At 42.1% G+C, this 20,269-nt stretch overlaps 1 protein-coding gene across 4 annotated transcripts; it reads right to left on the minus strand.

Moving 5' to 3' along the window:
- Positions 1-504: 504 nt before the first annotated feature.
- Positions 505-19,982, minus strand: mroh1 (maestro heat-like repeat family member 1). 4 transcript variants are annotated; one of them, XM_037453100.2, is made up of 45 exons: positions 19,879-19,982; positions 19,315-19,419; positions 18,963-19,108; positions 18,368-18,499; positions 18,108-18,270; positions 17,517-17,615; positions 16,750-16,901; positions 16,493-16,633; positions 16,207-16,299; positions 14,563-14,641; positions 14,204-14,317; positions 13,949-14,022; positions 13,698-13,820; positions 13,192-13,299; positions 12,916-13,060; positions 12,687-12,727; positions 12,189-12,330; positions 11,978-12,030; positions 11,687-11,794; positions 11,198-11,317; positions 10,966-11,088; positions 10,739-10,885; positions 9,977-10,003; positions 8,736-8,858; positions 8,569-8,648; positions 8,312-8,453; positions 8,057-8,152; positions 7,629-7,733; positions 7,227-7,362; positions 6,929-7,041; positions 6,542-6,694; positions 6,394-6,450; positions 6,117-6,214; positions 5,806-5,971; positions 5,367-5,536; positions 5,126-5,263; positions 4,564-4,678; positions 4,197-4,343; positions 4,039-4,105; positions 3,807-3,928; positions 3,459-3,608; positions 3,172-3,306; positions 2,731-2,833; positions 2,554-2,619; positions 505-2,464 (listed from the first exon to the last, which is right to left on the minus strand). In XM_037453100.2, exons 2-45 carry the CDS (start codon positions 19,334-19,336, stop codon positions 2,388-2,390), a joined length of 4,911 nt encoding a protein of 1,636 aa, XP_037308997.2. In that variant the 5' UTR covers positions 19,337-19,419; positions 19,879-19,982; the 3' UTR covers positions 505-2,387. The 4 variants fall into 4 exon arrangements, with proteins under 4 accessions (XP_037308997.2, XP_037308998.2, XP_062421250.1 ...); XM_037453101.2 differs by having other exon boundaries at positions 19,841-19,959; XM_062565266.1 differs by having other exon boundaries at positions 19,315-19,415; positions 19,879-19,952.
- Between the last annotated feature and the right edge of the window lie 287 nt (positions 19,983-20,269).

The following is a 20,269-nucleotide window of genomic DNA, read 5'->3' on the forward strand; positions in this document are numbered from 1 at the left end:
GTCGTTTTTGCAAACCAAATATATCACCAAACATACTTTTAATAGATCGGTTTATTTCTTCATTTCAAATACAACTTTGTCTCCTAATTCAGTGACACGTGGGAAGTGACATGCACACATTCATCCTTCTACCATGTGTTATCCATTACAGGAACATTCACAAACAGTGTTAAACTAAATAAAAAAGCAAGAAAAAGAAGATGTGAAACAAACATCCCATCAGTAGTACTCATTTAACGGTTTAAAAAGTCACGGCATCAATATTTGCCTTTCACCCTAAACCAAGCCGTAGTGTTAGAAGTCATGATCCCCGTTTGTAGCACAGGAAATATAACAAATAGCAGCCTTTTGCATTTGATTGATTAATCTTAGGTATGAATCTTCTTATTTTCTTCCACAACAAATAACTTGGAACTATGAAAAATGTTTACTTCTGCTCCGCTTGAACAACCAACAAATCCATATGAAGCACAAGTTTTCTAAAGGCGAAAAGGTAAAAATGTGTTTGGTCAAAAAAAAAGAAAAATGTTTGGTTCCTTGTTTGTCTTTTTGTTCTTAAATCAGGGAGTAAATGACGGCTTAAAAGAGCAACATAAACAAACAATGTATTGCTTTCACCAATATAATTTAAATGAATATGAACAATGACATTTTTTGCATTCCTACTTTGTGGAATATGAATGAACTCATGTCAAGTCAAAGTTGCGTGCACAGACATAATACACATTCACACGACAGTAAGAGCTCTGCACTTACATCTGTACACATTCAAACATTTAATGCAATAACGACATGGGAACCACATCGAATGCGTTCAAAGGGAGAGAGGATCAATTACAGCATCTCTATGGCGCTACTACAACACAATGTTCTCAACCAACATTTGGCAATAATTATTCTCAGTATGGCTACACTCGTCTGCTCGGTCGGAGTAGTGGTTCGATGGCGGTTCAGGCTCCTCGGTTGGGCCGGTGTGTGTCTAATGGCTCGACTACGAATGGAGGAGTAGAAAAGGCCGCCTGCTTTACAGTGACTTCCGTCCGTCACCTGGCTGGTCCGTTTGTCATGACGGGCGACGTGCGATGCCTGCAAACGTTCTGGCGGTAATAAAACGTTCCTGCTGACCACTCATGTGAAATCAAAATCTGCGTGCAGATGCGGTGGACCAATGGATTCATTGTTTCAGCTGGTAGTGTCCACAGTGGCCACTTAGTTGCAGCATCTCCTCGGCTTGGAGGTCGAAGGTTCACAACACTAGTGTAGATTGCTTAACGGTCTGAACTATTGACAGATTAGATACTGCCCGGTTACAAAAGCAGCGCCGTCGAGCCTCGGTTGTTATTTTAACAAGGACACAAGGCGCCGTGGAATCAACATTTGGATCTTTTAATCTATGTGGAGGCGAAATCAACATTCTGAAAGTACCTCAGAATGCTGCATTCTCTCCTGCAGCACAGGTCCCCAGCAAAGGGCTGCGTGCACAACCGCAACCACACATCACCCTTTCACAAGCACGAGTCCCTTCTGTCACAGATTGGCCCAAGGAGGACAAAAGGGAAAGTGGTTACCGTCGGTTTATTGCTGAATGAATGAATAAGCTCCATGATCTGGACTACTGAAAACTGCAATGAGATTTTAACAATGTTTTTTTTTTTTTTTGTCATTACACCCAAACCAAGGCCTCTTCATTAGAACGATGGCTGACAGTTTAAGACTAACATGCACAAATCTATCATGAAATGCTGGTATGACGACGTGTGGGTTTGTTGTCATGAACTTTAAATGTTCATTGCGCTCATCTTTTCACATATTTGAAGAAAGTGGATTTATTCTAATGGACATTTTACATTAGTTGAAATGTGGTCGTAGCTGCTGCATTAGAAACCTCTATGTGCATGGTGTATTTCACTGACAGCGTACACATCTCTGGCATTGTGACAAACTAAAACACCACGTGGGTCTCTATGGAGCAACACAGTCTTTGGTCACCAAAGCATGGCTAAGAATTAACACTTCCATTCAAGTAGCACAGTTAAGTGTCAAAAGAAGTTTAACAAAGCTAAATATATGTGTATGTGTGCATATGAATTTGTACCAGTCTTTATTTGTATGATTTTGAAACATAAAATCTGACAGTTTGGCTTCTGCCTCCTTATTTGTTGCTGCTTTGGTCCCTGTTTTTTAGTTTTAACGAAGGTTTCAGTTGCAATATGTGAATACTGTTAGTGATTAAACATTTAATGGTGGGCTCTAAATGTTTTTTTGTCAACCGTGGGCCTGATCCTAAATATTCCTTTTATTTTTCTCTGCTGTAGTGGCAACTAAAGGAAACGCTAGGATATGAATGTGTGTGTGTGTGTGTGTGTGTGAATAAAGGTCTTTGTGTGTCAGTGGAAACGTCCCATGGCCTCAGCAGCCTTCACTCTCACCACAGGATCTGGATCTTGGAGCAGCATCACTAAACCTGAGGACAAAAACACACACAGATACCAAGTCAATAAAACATAAATAGTTAAGCTTTTTGGAGGAGGAGAAGGTTGTGCAGTGAATCACCTTTAGTGATGGTGCCCATGTTGAGGTGGGAGAAATGCTCCTCTTGAAGATTCCCAAGAAGAAACCCTACAGCTCACAAACAAAACCTTATGAGCAGGTGAAATCATTTCCAATAGGAACGCACCGTTTCTGAGCCACACAATCAGATGTCCATGTTGTGGAGTTTTTCAGTCATACCTATAAACATGGCAGCTCCTGCCCTGACCTCCGCCCAGGTGCTCTTGAAGAACTGGATGACTGATATGTGATAAAAGTTCAGCATGCCCGGAAAGTCCTGAATCTAAACACAGAAAACATGCAGTGAACATCAGACACCATTTAACGTCATTCAACAATTTCATATATTCTGACTTTGCAGGGAAACTGAGTCGTTGATCCACTTTGTGTTTAAAGCAGTAAATGAACAGATGGAGAAGGTCTTTTTCAGATTTCCATTGTTTCTCAACTTTCATGAACTATGAACTTGTCAAACTAATTTCACAAAGTAAACACAAACTATGTAAGGAGTTGTGGAGTTCATCTTACTCAGCTATTTGTATGTGTGTGTGTGTGTGTGTGTGTGTGTGTGTGTGTGTGTGTGTGTGTGTGTGTGTGTGTGTGTGTGTGTGCGTGTCTCACCAGGTACTTGGTGAGGTCATTGATAAACTCTCCATAGTGCAGACTTTTCTCATCGTGGAGGTGGTTCTGAAACATGGCTGTGATCTGCTCTGATCCCACGACGGGAGCACACACCCGCATTGAAAACTTACACGCCTGCACCAATGCAAGACAACAAGATCTACATATACAACAGCTTTATAACATTTATTGAATACAATATCAGTTTCAATCAAAGATAACATTTTGCTCAACTGACTTTTGGTTCCAGTACTAATCACAATAATGTATGCACATGTCCTACTTACCTTGACCACCTGTGGGTTTGGGTCCACCAGGTGTAACAGCAGGCTGACAAGGACATTGTGGATCTGGTCTTTGAACACTTGCTCTCCTGAGCCAAACTTGGACAGGTTTCCCATAAGATGGATGGAAGCACAGCGGATCTCATCGTTCTCCTGCGTGAGCACAGAGAAGTAGTGTTTGTGTGGGAAAACAACTTCCCCCTTCTAGGCTCTGCACACCAACAAACCTCACCTCTGAATAATTAAAAAACAAACAAAATAACTCCAGCATGCATAGAATGACTTTGAAACTAATTGTTGCATTGTAGTACAACACCACAAACCATTTGTAACGATTTTAAGGAAACTTACACTTTCCAGGAATGGTTTGATCTTCATGAAGATATAGACCACTAACATTTGGACGTTCTTCTTATCCAGATAGACAAGAACTTTGGAAAGACCCGACATTGCTTCTAAGGTAATCAGCTTACCTGCACGAGATGGAAAAAAGAGCATTTCTACAAACAACCAACCCTGCACAAGAGGCCCAACCTAAAGTACGACATTCATCATCGGTGTCATTGAGGTATTGTCGCCTGACCTGGATCGTCTCTCTCCTCCATGCCTGAACTCATGGCTGCCAGCAGCTCTTTAGCATATTTGTTTACCTGGTGGTAGAAGGAGGAGAGGGTAAGACACAGGACCCACGATAAACATGTCCATCAGCCGTGTGCTCTCGTGTGTGAGCGTGGTATGGACCTTCTCAGGTGATCCCACTGCTATGTTGCCCAGCCCCCTGACAGCCAGCATGCGGACAGTGCAACAGGGGTCCGATATCCTCTCCATCATGTTGTTCATCAACACATCTATCAGCATCAGCTCCGTCACCACGTGATGGTTTAAGAGCTGGAGTCAGTAAAGGAGGAAAACAAAAAGAGTTATTCATGTTCTTCATCTGCTCGTCAATAAGAGAGGATTTGATATCATCATACACAACAGCGCATCACTTGAATGAGGGTTAGGGACATGAGATGTGGGAGCAACACGTGTAGTGCTGTTCAATTAAGCACTTTAACCCTCCAACACAGACGAACTAGATCTACACCAATATTTCGTGGTGGATCACCTCAGAGAAGAATGCGGTGACGGTGACCCTCTGGCATTCGTAGATGTTGTTCAAGGAGGGACACAGACACTCCACAATGGAGGGCAACCTGGGACCAGCATGCTTTGCCATTGCCCTGTACACAGCAGAAGCATATTTACATTTACACCGCTTTGTATATAAAGAGGGGATTTATTATTTAGAACTCATTTTTTTATGAGAGAGAGAGAGAGAGAGAGAGAGAGAGAGAGATATATATAAACAAGTAAATGAGTAAAATGCCCTAAAGGAACTATATTTTACTCATTTTATATATTTTACTCATTGTTAGGATAGAGAGGAATAGGTTTGTGTTTGATTTACTTTTTAATGATAATAACATCATAACATATTCCTTTATCAAATGGATTTACTACATTTTTCAGACTGCTGATCACGTCCCACATTTAGTTTCTAATACCTTTGAATATTAAAGCACCTTTCACACAATACTATTGATGAGTAGTGATCAGCAGAAATATGTTGACACAACCAGAAATTCACTACAGATTAATGCTGAGATCTAAAACTTGTGTAAAGGTACCTTGCCAGTAGAGTAACTCCAGTAATGTGTGTATTTGGCTCCTTTATTGCGTCCCAGGCTTTATCTTCATCCAGCCTTTTCATCACCTCGTCTAACTGGGCCCTCGCCAGCAGGATCCGCAGAGCATCGGCTGCTACCCTGGGTCACAAAGACCGGTGACACCAAAATGTTAGCTACACCCGAAGCCGACTCGCTTCACGAGTAGATGTCATTGGTTCAAACGAGGACTAAAAACGCCCACCCTGCTACATGGATGCAGGCGGTTTGTTTAGTGTTGTTGTCTTTCGGTGCAGAGACCCCGACACTCGCTCCCAGTCGGACAGTGAGACAGGAAAAGAGCTGCGGAAACATGCCGACTGCCGGCTCCTGACTTTGGCCGTTTAATAACAGCTCTTTGAGACCACAAGTCATCTGGAAACAACAACAAAAAAGACAGGGACACAGGTGAAAGACATCTTCTGCTGCAAATTCAGCAGCAGTACATGAAACTGAAGACTGTACAAAGTTTACACATGAATGCTTCTTTAGGATTTGCCTTAAATGGCATTGATTTCTTATTTCGATCAAGGTGTGAACTGTAGAAGTTAGAATAGAAGGAATCATGAAATCATAATTTTTTTATCTAGAATGTATACATGATAGATTACATTTTATATAAAGTCTGAGTGTTCGGGACTTACAGCCAGCGGCTGACTGGTTGCCACCTTCTTTGTCCCTCCTCTCATCATCGACTCCCTCTGGTCGACGTAGGGCGCCATGATGAGTAGCTTCTCAATCACCATCCCCAAGATCTGACTGGCTACAAGGGGGTCTGCTCCCAGGGCCATCCACATCTCACCTGTCCAGCTGGCCAGGGAGATAGAAAAAGTACACCTTGAAGTGTCTTTCATTGATAACAAACACTTGCTTTTGTCCTGCAGAAGACAAAAAACGAGCAGAACATGTGTGGTCATGCGGAGTTAGTGTATAGGTTAATGATTCGTAACTATACCTGTCATAAGGGAGTGGTTTGTTAACTAGTGCATTGATAACAGCCTGGAGATGCTGAGAAGCCAGGATTAGTACCGTCTGTCCCACCGCCACTCTCACCTGAACACAGGTACAATGGTTAATGGTCATGGATGGTTAATAATTTGCTCATTGATAACAAGATATCATTAACATAAAATACCCCTGGCAAGGGCGTGTTGTTTATCCAAGACAGAATCAGAGTAACAAAAGTCGGCATTGAAAGTTTAATATCTGTGCTGATTATTATTGTGTGTTACCTGCTCCTCTGTGATGTTCTGCAGACGTACATGTAGCACCTCCAGCATCTCGGGAACCTATCAGATAAACAAACCCAGATGTACGTGTCGAATAACTGAATCAATAAGCAGATGCCACAAAGTGCAAGTATATGTTTGCGTTTGCTACCAGCTCCTGGAGTCCTCCTCCTCTGTTCTTCAGCAGAGTATTTAGGATGACAGATGAGGCCCTGCAGCAGTTTGGCTGACTGTCGACCAGCCCTTCAAACAACATGAACACCAACGCCGTCAGCTGCTCCTGAGGAAGACGCTTACTCATCACCTGACGCACACAGAAATAGACACAATTAAACTTTTACTGTACGAATCAAGAAGGTTCATAGGACGTGAACAATAGGCAACATTGATCCGTGTGTATGACTATATTAAGCAGGATGAAGGCGTAATAACAGAACGGCTTGTTTAGAGAGTTTTGAACTAAAGGGAACAATAATCCATCAGCAAAAAGAAAACAGGGGGATCAGTAGATGTAAAATATCTGTGTTTATAAGTGTACCTTGGTCAGGTCAGAGCAAGTCTTGTATAGAACCGATGGGTCAGGGTTATCTAGTCGGTCTTTTAGGAGCAACAGACTGTCCACACCGTCATCCTTATAATCTAGGGAGAAACCTACACATACACACAGGAAAAAAAAAACTACAACATTCAAACAAATATTTCACTTTCATTAAACATAAAATGTTTAGGTCAAAGCTGAACCATGTTAGTTAGGTGATGAATTTCTTAGCAATTATTAGGTCATTTGGAAGAAAAAAAAAATGTAACGACAAAGGTAAAAGGTCAGAGCTGTGTACCTTCATAGCGTAGCTGTATGTAAAGCAGAGAGTGTATGCAGTCCATAGCAGCAGTGCGTACAGCAGGGCAGGGGTCAGAACATCGTGGAGACAGTCGACCCAGCAGAGCACCAAGGTTGTGGAAAGAAACCATGTTCTACAAAAAGATGCACAGAAACAAAAGAAAGAAGGCTCACAATGTCAGATTTAACGTTAACGAAGGACAAAATGCATCCGCACTGATGAGATGATTGAGCAACCTCAAATGTATGAATATAAGTAATACTAGGGAGCATTTACATTCAAATGAGTAACAATTCACCTCTAAACAAAACTGAGATCTGTGGGGTTTCCAGGATAGCTAAATCGTCAGAAATGAAAACAAACAAGACAAACATCTGAGTCTGAGTGAGTGTGTGTTACCTTGACAGTCAGTGAATCCAGGTAGAAAGCCAGCATGTGAGCAGTGACTGTGACAGCTCTCTCTCTCTCGTGGTCGTGTCCAGAGCTCAACCAGGATTCAATGTGCTGCAAATAATGATGAACCCACAGTCAGACTACACAGTGTTGCAGTATAACGTAGCAAGTTAATGGAGGCCAATCATTATTTTTCAATTAAACAGCTGAAATAGCAGGACTACTAATGTAGCCCCAGAAGTAACCCAAAACATCATTACTTTAAACCAGGAGTTAAAAACGCTGGAAATTTCCGAGAAATTGGTAATCCGGGTTTTCTAACGTAACAACGTACTTTTTTCCAAATTAGAAAACAGAATGTCGTGACACGAATAATAATGGGACTGATTCATGTTAAGCTAAAATACGGATTCATGTGAAACCGCGAGCTTCACCTTGAAGACACTCTGCAGGCCATCAGGTGTGGGATCCTTGACCAGAACACTTTTGAGAAGCTCCTGCAGTGCAGCCAACGTGTCTTTGTACAATGCCTGAAAATATTCATTAGGAAAAGTTAGTCCGACAACATAAAAGCATTTGAAAAAATCTGTGAACATTAAATCGACAGAAGGAGGAAGTTTAAATGGTTGTGAGCATTTAAAATGGCACAAGACAAATACGAAGTATACGCTGTGATGCAGTTGCTTCACCTTTCTCTGCTTGGGGTCCAGTGTCTCCTCTTCTTTTGTTTTCTCTGGTGTGCGCGTCTCAGGCGGCAGAGAGAACACACCGTTCACACAAACCTTCAGCAAATCAGAGCTCTCATTCTCACTCAGCGCAGGGTCCAGAGGCCTGAAGCGCAAACGGTCAAAGAAAAAAAAAAAAAAAATGACAGAACCTCCAGTGCAAAAACGCATGGACATGTGAGCTCTTTGTGATCGACATAGTCACTGAAGCTGAAGGATACATAAGGTTGGCAAAGGTGGTCATCACTAGATGGCGTACTGGAGTCCTCAACAAATCCGCTGGCTCCGCTTTGATAAAATCCTAACCAGTGTAGAGGAAACAACATTATAGTTTTGGCACTTAACCTTTATGCCTTTATCTAACAAAGTGAACTGACCAACCACTGACCAGCATGACAGTGATGAGCTCCTGTTTGCGAGAGAAGACGTAGCCTTGTTTCTTCACGCACTCGCTGATGGCTTTTGCTATGAGCCCAACACTCTGGATCAAACTGAGCTTCATGGTCAGGTCCTGAAATGAGGGGAAGACACACTGAGGCATGTTGACAAAAAAAATGCAGACAACTCGAGATGCACAAGGCCGATAAACAGAAAGGGCATAACCAGATCATAAGATTCAAGTCAGGAGGGAAATTAGAGTAAATATAAAGTCAATCAGATAATTGCATTATCCAAATTGTCAGGAATGCAAACTAGGCCATCTGCAGCCCAGTTCAGCAGAAGCAACTCCACAAGCAGCTGAGCGCTAGCAAACACAATCCAAAATCAAATAGAGCAATCAATCCACTCAGTTCATCAGTCGATCAAATCAATCCGATAGCAATATTGCAGATTGATCCTCCATGCCTATGGATGGGGAGAAGTTTAAAATCACAGTTATGAGATTAGAGATTGGTCGAGTGGCACAACACCTGCAGGCTCTGGTCGAAAGAAAGTGGCAGAAGAGCGGTTAAGGGTTAGCAAGAAATAACAAGAGCCCTTTCACACAGTCATTTGTAGGCATTTAAAACTCAATCCGCCAATATTGTCTGTTGATCATGTAGGACGGAGTTCAAAGGGATGACTAGTTTCCCTTGAACGTGCATTAATAATGCAGCATTGTTGTTAACAGCCTTATAAACGGAACAAAATCCAAAGAAAGGTCAACTGGCTATTTACAAAGAGGCTAACCATTGAAACTCAGGGGTAATGCAGTGGAATGTTGCTAGTAATGTAGGTCTAAAGGACATTTGAAAACAGGATCTAGTAACCATGTCCATGGTTTGACATTCTCCAGATTCACCACAGAGCAGCAAACAGTCAGAAAAATACGTTTTGATACCTTTTTTAGGTGAAAATGGTTGAAATGCTGCGTAACCGACTCAATGTTACGCTATTGTCAATTAATGTGGAAATGACTAATTTTCACACAGTACAACGAGGATGGTTAAGGTCAACTTGCAGCGTCATAGTTGGTCGCTTTGTTGTACGGAGCTGTGTTTTCTTGGTTTGTAGAGTTTCAGTAAAGGTTTTAGTGAGAGTATCACCCCAAGTGAAAAAAGAAGAGGAAGGTGAGAGGAAGAAAAAAGGTCACAAGCATTAAAACAAAGAAAACTGAGCAAGACAGCCCCTGTATTCCTGTGACAATACCTTTGTCTCTACTTTAATCCCCAGAACCTGCATGAAATAGAAGTGATATAGTCATGAGTGCACATACAAATACAGTCTAACCTGCAAGTTTCTTGGCAACGACAAACAGAGCAAACAGGTGTTGGGCATCTTTTTATTTATCGTGTGAAAATTATCACGCAGCATTTCGAAGGCAAAAATCCATTTTAATTTGTGGCGTTTTTGACTATTTATGAGGCAACTTTGAAGACACCTACTGGTTGGAGTGTGCTTTAATTAAAATAGTTTATTCATATGCACTAATTATTACTTTACAGTTACTCTTTCTTGGCTCTCGTTGATAAGATCCTGCAGAAACAGACGTTGTTCCCTAAGACGTCTATTTCGAGTTGCACGGGACCTCTCTCCGGTTAGTGCCGCTCTTCTCACACGTGCTGGACATTGCACGGTCACAAGAACGCAACCCTTTGCATCGGACATGATGCCGACTCAGCCGAGAAAGGTAGATTGCCATAGGTGTGACGCAACATGTTTGCCAACAACTTTTCATCCACTCTCAATGAACGTCAAACAAACAAACACTAAGTACAAGGGTCAGTGGCGGCTTGAACGTAGCCACTACTTTACTGAAACGTTAGCAAACACATGTAGCGAAAATAGCTATTAACTTGAATATAAAAGGCTTGGATTTGTCTACAGGTTATTCTTCCTCATCATCAGTGCAGCCTTATCTCAGAAGGCAAATTATTTAACCAAGCCATGCTGCCGTACCACTTGCTTTACCTTTGTGTTGAAGTGTTTACTGATGCAGCGGAGGATGTCTTGGTCAATGCGGGTTAGTATCTTCTCTCGAGGTGCGTTCAAAGCCACTTGACCGTAACACAGGATCAGCGTGCTTTTCACCTTCTCCACCTCGACGTCATTGCGTTCCTGAGGGGGAGGAAAGGAAGGAGAGATGAAGAAAGACCCACGTGCGCTCTCTTACCATCAATAATCGCAAATAAAAGCACCTTGAGAATGTTGAATATGCTTGGTGACTTCTTGAAGGCGTCCGACTTGCCAAACTCTTCCAGCTTGGCCAGAGTTCCCTCGAGGTGGCTGTTGGCACACAGACCAACGGCCATCGCAACTCCCTGAAAGATGCGCGCGACAGACACGACAGATCAGATCGTCAAACCACTGATTGTGGGATGTTTTCCGTGGCGTGTTAAAGAAACGGGATCAGGCGGCGTCTCTTGGTACCTCTCTTTCGACCGCATCGTAGTGTCGCGCTGCCAGGAGGATTTCCTGCAGCTGTTTTTTGACCAACTCCTTGTTGAAACACTGTTGTAGAGTCACTCCTAAACATCGATATAGGAAACTCTAAAAGGGGGTGAAAAGTGCTCATTTTATTTTTCACTATACTGAGTATACACTGTGTTGTACTAGCTTGGCCATGGTTGACATTCCACTGGTTGGCCCCTATTGTTAAATGAAAAGCTCATCATTTGAGTTGAGCTCTTAACCTCTCTAAAGTAATGAGGCATGGCTCTGTTGAAGCATGTGCCCAAACGGATGATGACCCTCAACTTTTTGATATAGATGATGACTAACCTGAAGCCCTAAATTAGGCTTTCTGCAGGGGATTAGCAACCCGGAAAAAACTGTGTCCTCTGATTCAATGTCACTGGACTAACAAAGCAATCCGTTGGCTTTTGATTTGTGCGTGGACAAGATGTTGAAAGCGCTTACCTTCTCCTCTAAGGCGTTGTTGTACGTGGAAAGGTATCTTGTTGCTTCAGCTGCCAACTGACACACCCACTTGTCATCATCAATAGTAGCTAGAGTTTTAGACAAGAGCTGGAGAGAAATTGATCTTCATTAGAAAGACAATTGAATATTTCCAACAAAGAAAATGAAATGGGAATTAACTAATATCTGAGATATATTCTTTAGCGCCACATTTTAGTTTTATTCAGAATGAAAAACACGGACATTATGTTGGAATGAGATGATATTATCAGAAACAAAAGATAAACACACCATCAGCAACTTCTCCTCCCACTGCTTTTCATCCAGGCTCTCTGTGGTTGACTCTGGTGACAACAACACACAGTCAGACTTCTGTACTCTAGAGGAGGAAAACTACTGTATATGTGGAATGAAAAGCAAAACAAAGTAGTGCAGATTTAATGTGGTCTCCGGTGTCACTGCAGGAAAGCAAGAGCTTATTTGTTCGGCTGTATTTCCATACCCTCTAAGGTGGAAAGCAGAGGAGGTATGTCTTTCTCCCACAGTGTCTCCGTCTTGGGGTGGATGTTGACGCTGAGGATTTGAAGGAGAGAGAGAGACGGAGCTCCATGACCTCTGCTACTGAACGGAAACGCAGCGTTCACCTAAAGACACATGAACAACAAAGCAGTCAGGTTATATTCATCCTATAAACAGTACCACTTCAGTAGAATTAACATGAAACTCCAGTCGAGCTTCCTCTAGTTTAAATAAACACTAAAAGCCAATACAAAAATTATAAAGTAAGAGATTGTTGCTGAAGCATTGGAGGGAAGATCAGACTTTAGTATTTGGCTTGAGAAACAATTTGCCTAAACCAGACCATGAAATGTCTCAATAGGAATCTTTTTCTCAATCCATTTATGAGACTGGATCATACTGGATGTTGAGTGAGTATCTGTTCGTTTTAAACTCCAGCCACAAATGGAAAGATGGACAGTTGAGATTTGGATTAACTTACCAGCAGTCTGACCAATAGTATTTGAGGGGAGGGCAGATTGACTAGAGGAGATATAAAAACACATTTCAGTTTCAAAATATCACACAGAAAAAGACAAATAACTTGTAAAATAGTACATTTGAATTGTTAATGATATATTGTTGATTCCATGTGACCTGCATCTAACATGGAACAGACACAGCAGATAGGTCTTGCACAAATGCCCCTGGTCAGAGACTATTGCTCCTACCTTCCTGTGTAAAGTCGATGTTGAAGCTGATCTCCTGGTTCGTTTTCTTCTTGTTGCCCAGCACTATCAGACTCTTACACAGCGGAGTAGTGGCATTGCTGTACTGTGAAGGGGTCAGATAGTACAGCAGCTTTGGCCATAACACCTGCAAACAAACAAAACATCCAAAGCTAAATCCCAACTAGGTTTGTCATGAAGCTGCAGTGAAATATTTTCTGCAACACCATCAGCAGTTAAAGGATTTAGGGAGGTAGATCAATCAGGGAGTCCACGTACATCTGCTAGTCGTCCAACAGTGGTGGTCAGGAGGTGAAGAGTGTTGTCACACATCGACCTCAGTGCCTCGTTAGTCACCTCCTCTGGATCTGTGGGCCTGTGGCTTCGCTGGAGACAGACACATGAATAAATGTTTCATATTCCATCCGCTCAGAGGTTCTCCTGTCATGGGTTTCAAGTGGTAACAGTTTCATTTGCATCTGTGCACATCATCTGTGGCATCAGGTATTGCATTGGTTGGGGTATATCTTACATTGCGTCCATTGACCTCATGTACAGTACGTGTTTGATGACTTAATGGGTTTTTTTGGGTCAGTAGTTTTGTCTAACATGAGAAGGCAAATTGTTTAAACTTCTTATTTACGGTGCTTGTCTTTCGAGAAGATAAAAAACATGTGATCACAGGCTCCGCAAGCATTGAAGGGTATACATGCATGAATACAATGCTATTGAGCAATAAATCCTACATATATACACTTCTCTAATATTTCATTAAGCAGCTGTACCCTATACGTGTCCGGTAAGGCACAGTGTTGAACGATGAATCGAACCAGCAGCTCCCCCCCCTCTAGCTCCAGGTAGCCGTGATGAGCCATCGCACTGATGACCTGAACCACGCACTTCTTGACCTGGATCAGAGTGTGAGACATGACAACACCGTGATTAACTGCAGGACAGACTAATAAAATATTTTTACAAGAAAAAGTGTCGTTTTGATTCAGCGGAATAGTCACATGGGCATCGACAAGTGTGTTACCTTGTTGCTCTGGTCAGCCATTGGCTGTCTGATGCTGGCCAGAATCAGCAGTTTCTTATTCTCCATTGTGGACGCTACAAAAAGACATTACAAAACACACAGAAAACATAAGTGGATAAATAAAGAAGACTTATGTACTTCATATGACTTTGCTATAATTCACAGTGCACTGCAGGGCTGATGAATCAATTACTGATGTATGTGCAGCAACAGAAGTGTGTGTTTGGGGAAGTACAGGTGAGAGTATTGTCTCACTGGTAGAGTTGATGAGGTGACGCAGGACCACCAGGGAGCCCATCCGGTTTCGCTCATTACTGTTGTCTAACTTCTGAAGAACAAACATGACCAGTCGGTCAGGAAAGAAGTTCGCTAGAAGGAAAGGAAAAAAACATAAGTAGACCAAATGCCACAGTTAATATGATTATCTTGTGAAGGACACTAATCTGTGATTTCATTACTGTTCTTCAGACGCCGTAGAAGTAAAGCACAACCTTCAGCGACTATCAGAGACTTAACTTGGTCACCACAGACCCACTTCAACAACTATCAGAATGTGATGTTGTGGCATACAGACGCACACACAAAGACAGACACAAACTGGAGAGCTTCTGTACCTAGTAAGCTGAAGCAGCGCAGGACCTCGTTGTGGTTCTTGACTGTCGGAGGGTTACTGTATTCAACAGGGGCACACACCTGGGGGGGGGGGAAGGAAATGTTACACTGTCATGTTTTAACTTGTGCTCCCTCAAACACAACAAAAAAGAATTAAAGAATGGAAGAAGTTTATTGAAACTCAATGGAAAGGCCTCACTGTGAAACCTACATCGACTCATGAAGCAGTAGTAAAAATAAAATTTTTATAAATGGCAACGGCAGTTTGCAGTGACTAATATTTAATTGTCTGAAGTAGATGTTTGTTTTGTACTGTAGCATCCAAGTACGACAGTATTGACGTATTAAACAACCACACTCTGAGTTTCAAGGTAAGTGGACATAATAAATGAGACTGTTAAGGACAACTGTTTTCAGAGCCAACCCTTATAGGAAGAGCTGCGTTTTCAAGCAGCAACTTACGTAACACGCGTGTGCATGCAAAGCTCAGAGATTGAGTAAGATCATTGCAATGGGAATGATAACTGACAGATCCGGCTGCTCTGTCATTCCTGTCAAATACTCTTGGTTCATCAACAAGATAATCCAGATCTCTCGCTCTCACTCGCTCTCACACACTCTCACACACACACACACACACACACACACACACACACACACACACACACACACACACACACACACACACACACACACACACACACACACACACACACACACACACACACACACACACACACACACACACACACACACACACACACGGCTGAGTCACTGTGGTAAAATGTTGCAACAGTCAAGGCATAGAGCCAAGGGTCAGCTGAGGCACGTCGTGAAAACATCTGACAGCCACGCTCTGGCAGTTATTTGACAGGTCTTAAAAGTTGGCTGTGAATACAGTAAAATGTAAAATGATTAATCCATTCCCCAGATTTGCGGTTTGAAGGGGGCGAACTGATCTGTCACTTAGCAGGAATGACTAAGACACCATAATATTGTACCGTTGGCATGACAGAAAACCTGTCTGGTGGGAGCGGTCAAACAGGACAGACCTAGCTGTAGCACTTAAATTGTACTTATAATGGCTCTTATCAATAGAAAGTTTTACATCGGCTCATTTAATGAAATTGCACTTTGTTGTTTTTTGTGTTCGTATCCTTATGGTTGAAATGCACTTATTGTAAGTTTTGGATAAAAGAGTCAGCTAAATGACATGTAATGTAACGTAATGCATGAATCTTTCTCGAAAGCCGATACTGGCTACTCCAACTGCTGTTTTTAATCACCAATTCTGCCAGGAAAACCACCCAGAAAGTGAAAAACCCTCCTGACGCATGTCTGCTACATGTCTGCTCTCCATGTCTGTTTTCTATACCAGAAGCAGTGTAAACCAGGTTAAACTCTCAGGGCATTCATAGTTCTTATGGGCAAAAATATTCTAAAAAGTTGTTCCGTTTTCCAGACAAACATGTCAAACAAAGCAAAGGATAATTACCCTACATTTTGCAACTTTGCAACATCCGATTTAGAATTCACGGTAATTGTCAAGGAATTAATCAAGGAAAAACATATCATTTTCCCTCTTTATCCAGTTTATAACTGTTTAAATTGCCAAAATATCCAGTGAACAATATGTATGCATGTACCTGTAGATGCAGTACCAAGAGTAGCCCGTCCAGCTGGGTCTCCAGCACCCTGCTGCCCATGCTGACGGAAGCATCGAGCACGAGGCACAGACTCTGAGCGCGTGCAGGAAAAAAAAAAACAGAAAGCTCACTACACACACACACACACACACACACAGGGCACTGCCAAGGCACATTCATTTACAGAATTACAAATGAATCCTTATGAATAGTGCAGACGTAGTTTGTGAACACAACTGTTTATGATCTAGGTTATGAAATCCGGAGGAGACAGTCCAGCACGCACCTTGCTGATGACATAGTGCTCGTTGTTTTTCTTGTACAGGGACAAGATGGCAGGAATGAGTTTAGGAATCTGTTCCTCCAGCTTTTCACTGGCCATCAGATGGCACATAGAGCCCACTGCCTCGGCTACTGTTAGCCTCAGCTGGACACACGGAGACGGAAAGACAGGATGTCAAGAGACAGGCACGAGATTAGAGAACGATAGTTTCACCCACTTTTAAATATGGATGAAAAGGGGAACACGAACAATCACCTTACCTTAGACTCCCTGCTTTGTAACCAATTACCGAAGAGGATGTCAAAAGCAGCAAAGATTTCACTGGAAAACGTGTCCTTTCTCACAGTGGGATCTGGAGCCTTGTCCAGGTTGGCAAGGTACTCCAAGATACTGTTGCTAAAATGACACAGAGCTGGAGAAAGAAAACATTGGCCATGTTTCTATTCAATTGTGAATCAAACAGAAATGCAAACTTTTAAAATGTTGCAAAAATAAGGAACATTTCCATCAACTGGTCCTAAGAGAATAACCTCTGCTAAGAAGTAGAGATTGCAAATAGGAAACAAAACAACTTTCAGCCGTTTAAAATGGACCAGCCTTAGTCATCTTGAATTGACCATGTTTCATACGGTTTAGTATGAAACCAGCATTTAGTATAAAACGAGAATTTGCCCCAATCAGAGAAGAAGACAAAGTTTTTATTTATTTTTTGCATTTACAGACTTCTTTTCAAATGCAATCATCAGGCCATTAAATTGAATCAATTACTTCATCCTCCAGGTGCTGCCTGCATACTCTTGCCACATGAGGCCAGCATTGTCGTAACCCAAGACCTACTGCACAAGTGAAGGGTCTGACCATGGTCTGTGCATCTCTCCATGGAAATGCCTCCCCAGATCACTATGTTGCAAGCAACAGTGTTGCAAGCAACATAGTGTTCTCCTTGGCTTCTTCGGACCTTTTACGTCTATCACAGTTGGTGAACCAATTCACTAATTATTTTCAAACCCTGTAGAAAGTTTCTTACCAGAAGAGAAGACCCACTTCATGTTGTCGTGTTTGGCCATGCTCAACATTGGCAACATTGTTCCCAGAATAGCATTCAGGAAGGGTACCATGCCATAAACTAGAGAAGAGGGAAGAACAGTGCATTAATGGTTATAATATACCACTTCCTCTGTAAGGCAGAGACACATACAATATAAAACTGCAGTGAGTAAGAGATAATATTTCAAGCGTTAAACAAAAATCAAGGCGGAAGATTTCCATAGTCACTCGTGAAACCTAACTTTTGTTATTCACAGTATGCATTGAAATACTGTAAAAATAATTACAATAGTACTCTTTACTGGTCATAGTAGATCTGCAGAGTAGATCAGCGTATTATCTGTTACAGTCTAGAACTGTTGTGGCAGGAAAGTTTGAAATATCCAATACTAAACAAATATAAATTATTTGATAGTTAGGTAGCTTTGGTGTGTAAGGGCCAGAGTTGCTGTTTTTGGATGAGTTTAACAGGTTTATGTCTTTCCCATTATCCTCTGAATACCCATGTTTCTGTCTGTTCTCTCTTATGGGCTCATTAATACCTGAAATGTGGGTATAAATATTCTCTTACCATTGGAATCAGAAAGGTTTGCCAGGGTCTGGACTACAAAGTAGTGAGGTAGAAGCCCCGGCTGAAATTTGCATAGTATTTCCTCCATGATGTCATTGATGTACTTGTTACCTACGGCAACCAAAATATTACTGGCTGCTTGCTGCCAATCAGGGATGACCTCCTGAGTGAACCAGGAAGAGGGACAGAACAAAGTGAGGAACATCATTTATTATCAGACTTCTTAACAAAAAATGAATTATTAAAATCTCAAATGTTACTTTTGATCGCGTCATCTCATCTGAAGCAAGGGAGATGATACTTTTTATCCTGGGGGAACTGATTTCGTCTATCCTGCAGCCAACGATCAGCTCAATAGTTTGAAGAATCACAACTCTATGGCTCACTACCAACTAAAAGGGGGATGAGGAGGAAAAGAAGAAAAAATTAATAAGGAACAACGGTTAGAAGCACATTTAAAAATACAGCAAGAAAACTAAATGATGTTCTCATTATGGCAGCAGCATATACACTGTAGTAAGTTGGCTTTCATATGCGTTCCATAAGATAAAACACATAAAAGGACAATAAACTACAAAGGGACATAATTTGTAATACAGTATGTTGCTGTTGATTCCCACTGGGTTTCTTCAGTGTAAAAAATGTTCATCATCTAGTACCATTCTTTAGTGCCTGCTGCCATTCTGCTTGACTTGACTAAACATGGGAAACTTCTGTTACAGCTTCCACTCTTAATGTGGACAGAAGGACACCCAGTGACACCAACAATATGACAAGAGGCTAGCGTAGAGAATTAGTAGTCTAGAGTAGGCTGATACTCATGTGGTGTAATTGAGGGGTTTCCTTGGGTTGTACCTTTGGGTGTTTCAGGAGGTAATCTTGACACATGGCTAACACTCGGTCTGGCTGCTGTTTTCCCAGTGTCAACATGGACTTTCTGACTTGTTCCTGGACCTCGGGGTCTTTATCTGTGGCCGCATCCAGCAGAGCCAGGGTCACCTCTAAGTGGTAAAGAAAAGAGAGAAATATGCAACTGTAGAAAGAGAGCGAATGGAATAAACACTGGGCACGAGGTTGAGACCAATGTGAGGACAGATGCAGTACTGCCCAGAACTGTGTCTCTAAATAGAAGCGGACTTCAGGCAAATTGTCAGAGAAGAGGAGAGAAGAAAGGAGAAAACAAGAGCAGTGAAGAGAAAAGGCTCACGTTCAACATCCGTCTCTTCCATGGTGGAGAGCAGGAGGCGGGCTTCCTTGAGCCAGTGGCCGAGGATGAAGCTTCCCTCCGGGGGCACAGGTGTGCGCAGGCTGCCTGCCAGACAAACCAGATAGTGGAGATCAACGCTTTGAGAGAGAAAACACGTTGAGAGGACTGTTGTTTGTAAATATAACGGTCTCTTACGCTACGTTATTATAAATGTTACCTGTTCCATTCACTTCCTTCAGTACGAACTTTACCACCGACTACATTTAGCAAACTGATGCAGCAACTTTTAAGATTACGAGTTCCCACAAAAGATGACATCTAAGCAGACACACCTCTCAGTGTTAGCTTGGTTAAATGCAATTGTCACGCCTTTCTTTATTTGGCGTTGTAATATCATATTTGGCTTTAACCCGGCTGCCGTCTGAGACACGTTAGCATGCTAAGCTAGCAACTGCTGCTACGGAAGCGCCAACAACGTCCTCACGTCCCGGACTGAATGGAAAGCAAAAGCCGTGCAAAAGCTCACCGAGACAACGTGAGGGCCCGCTGAACAACCTCCCTCACCTCAAAATAGTGCTTCTTATCTCGGTTTGAAGACAACGCTGTCCCGTCAGTGTGGTCTCCGGTGGTGTTTTCTGTCAGGTGTAAACACGCCTGGTCATGTGCAATACGTCAGGAAGGGGGCGTGGCCTTGACGTCAGTATCACGGGACTGAGACCGATAGAGCGGCTGCTCACCATCTATGCTACCTGAGACTTTTATCTTATGGAGTCTGATGTTATTCAGGACTCAACTTGAAACACGTATGTCTTTCATTTCATCCAGGTTAAACTCTGCATAATGAGACTGGTGAAATAACTAAGACACTTTGATTGAAGTGCCTGAATGTAATGTGTTACAATGTTGTTATTTATTATTTTAATTTTATTATTTTATTGAGGCTTGTGTGACTCAT

The sequence above is a fragment of the Pungitius pungitius genome, chromosome 11 (genome assembly GCF_949316345.1).
Source record: "Pungitius pungitius chromosome 11, fPunPun2.1, whole genome shotgun sequence".
NCBI lineage: Eukaryota > Metazoa > Chordata > Actinopteri > Perciformes > Gasterosteidae > Pungitius > Pungitius pungitius.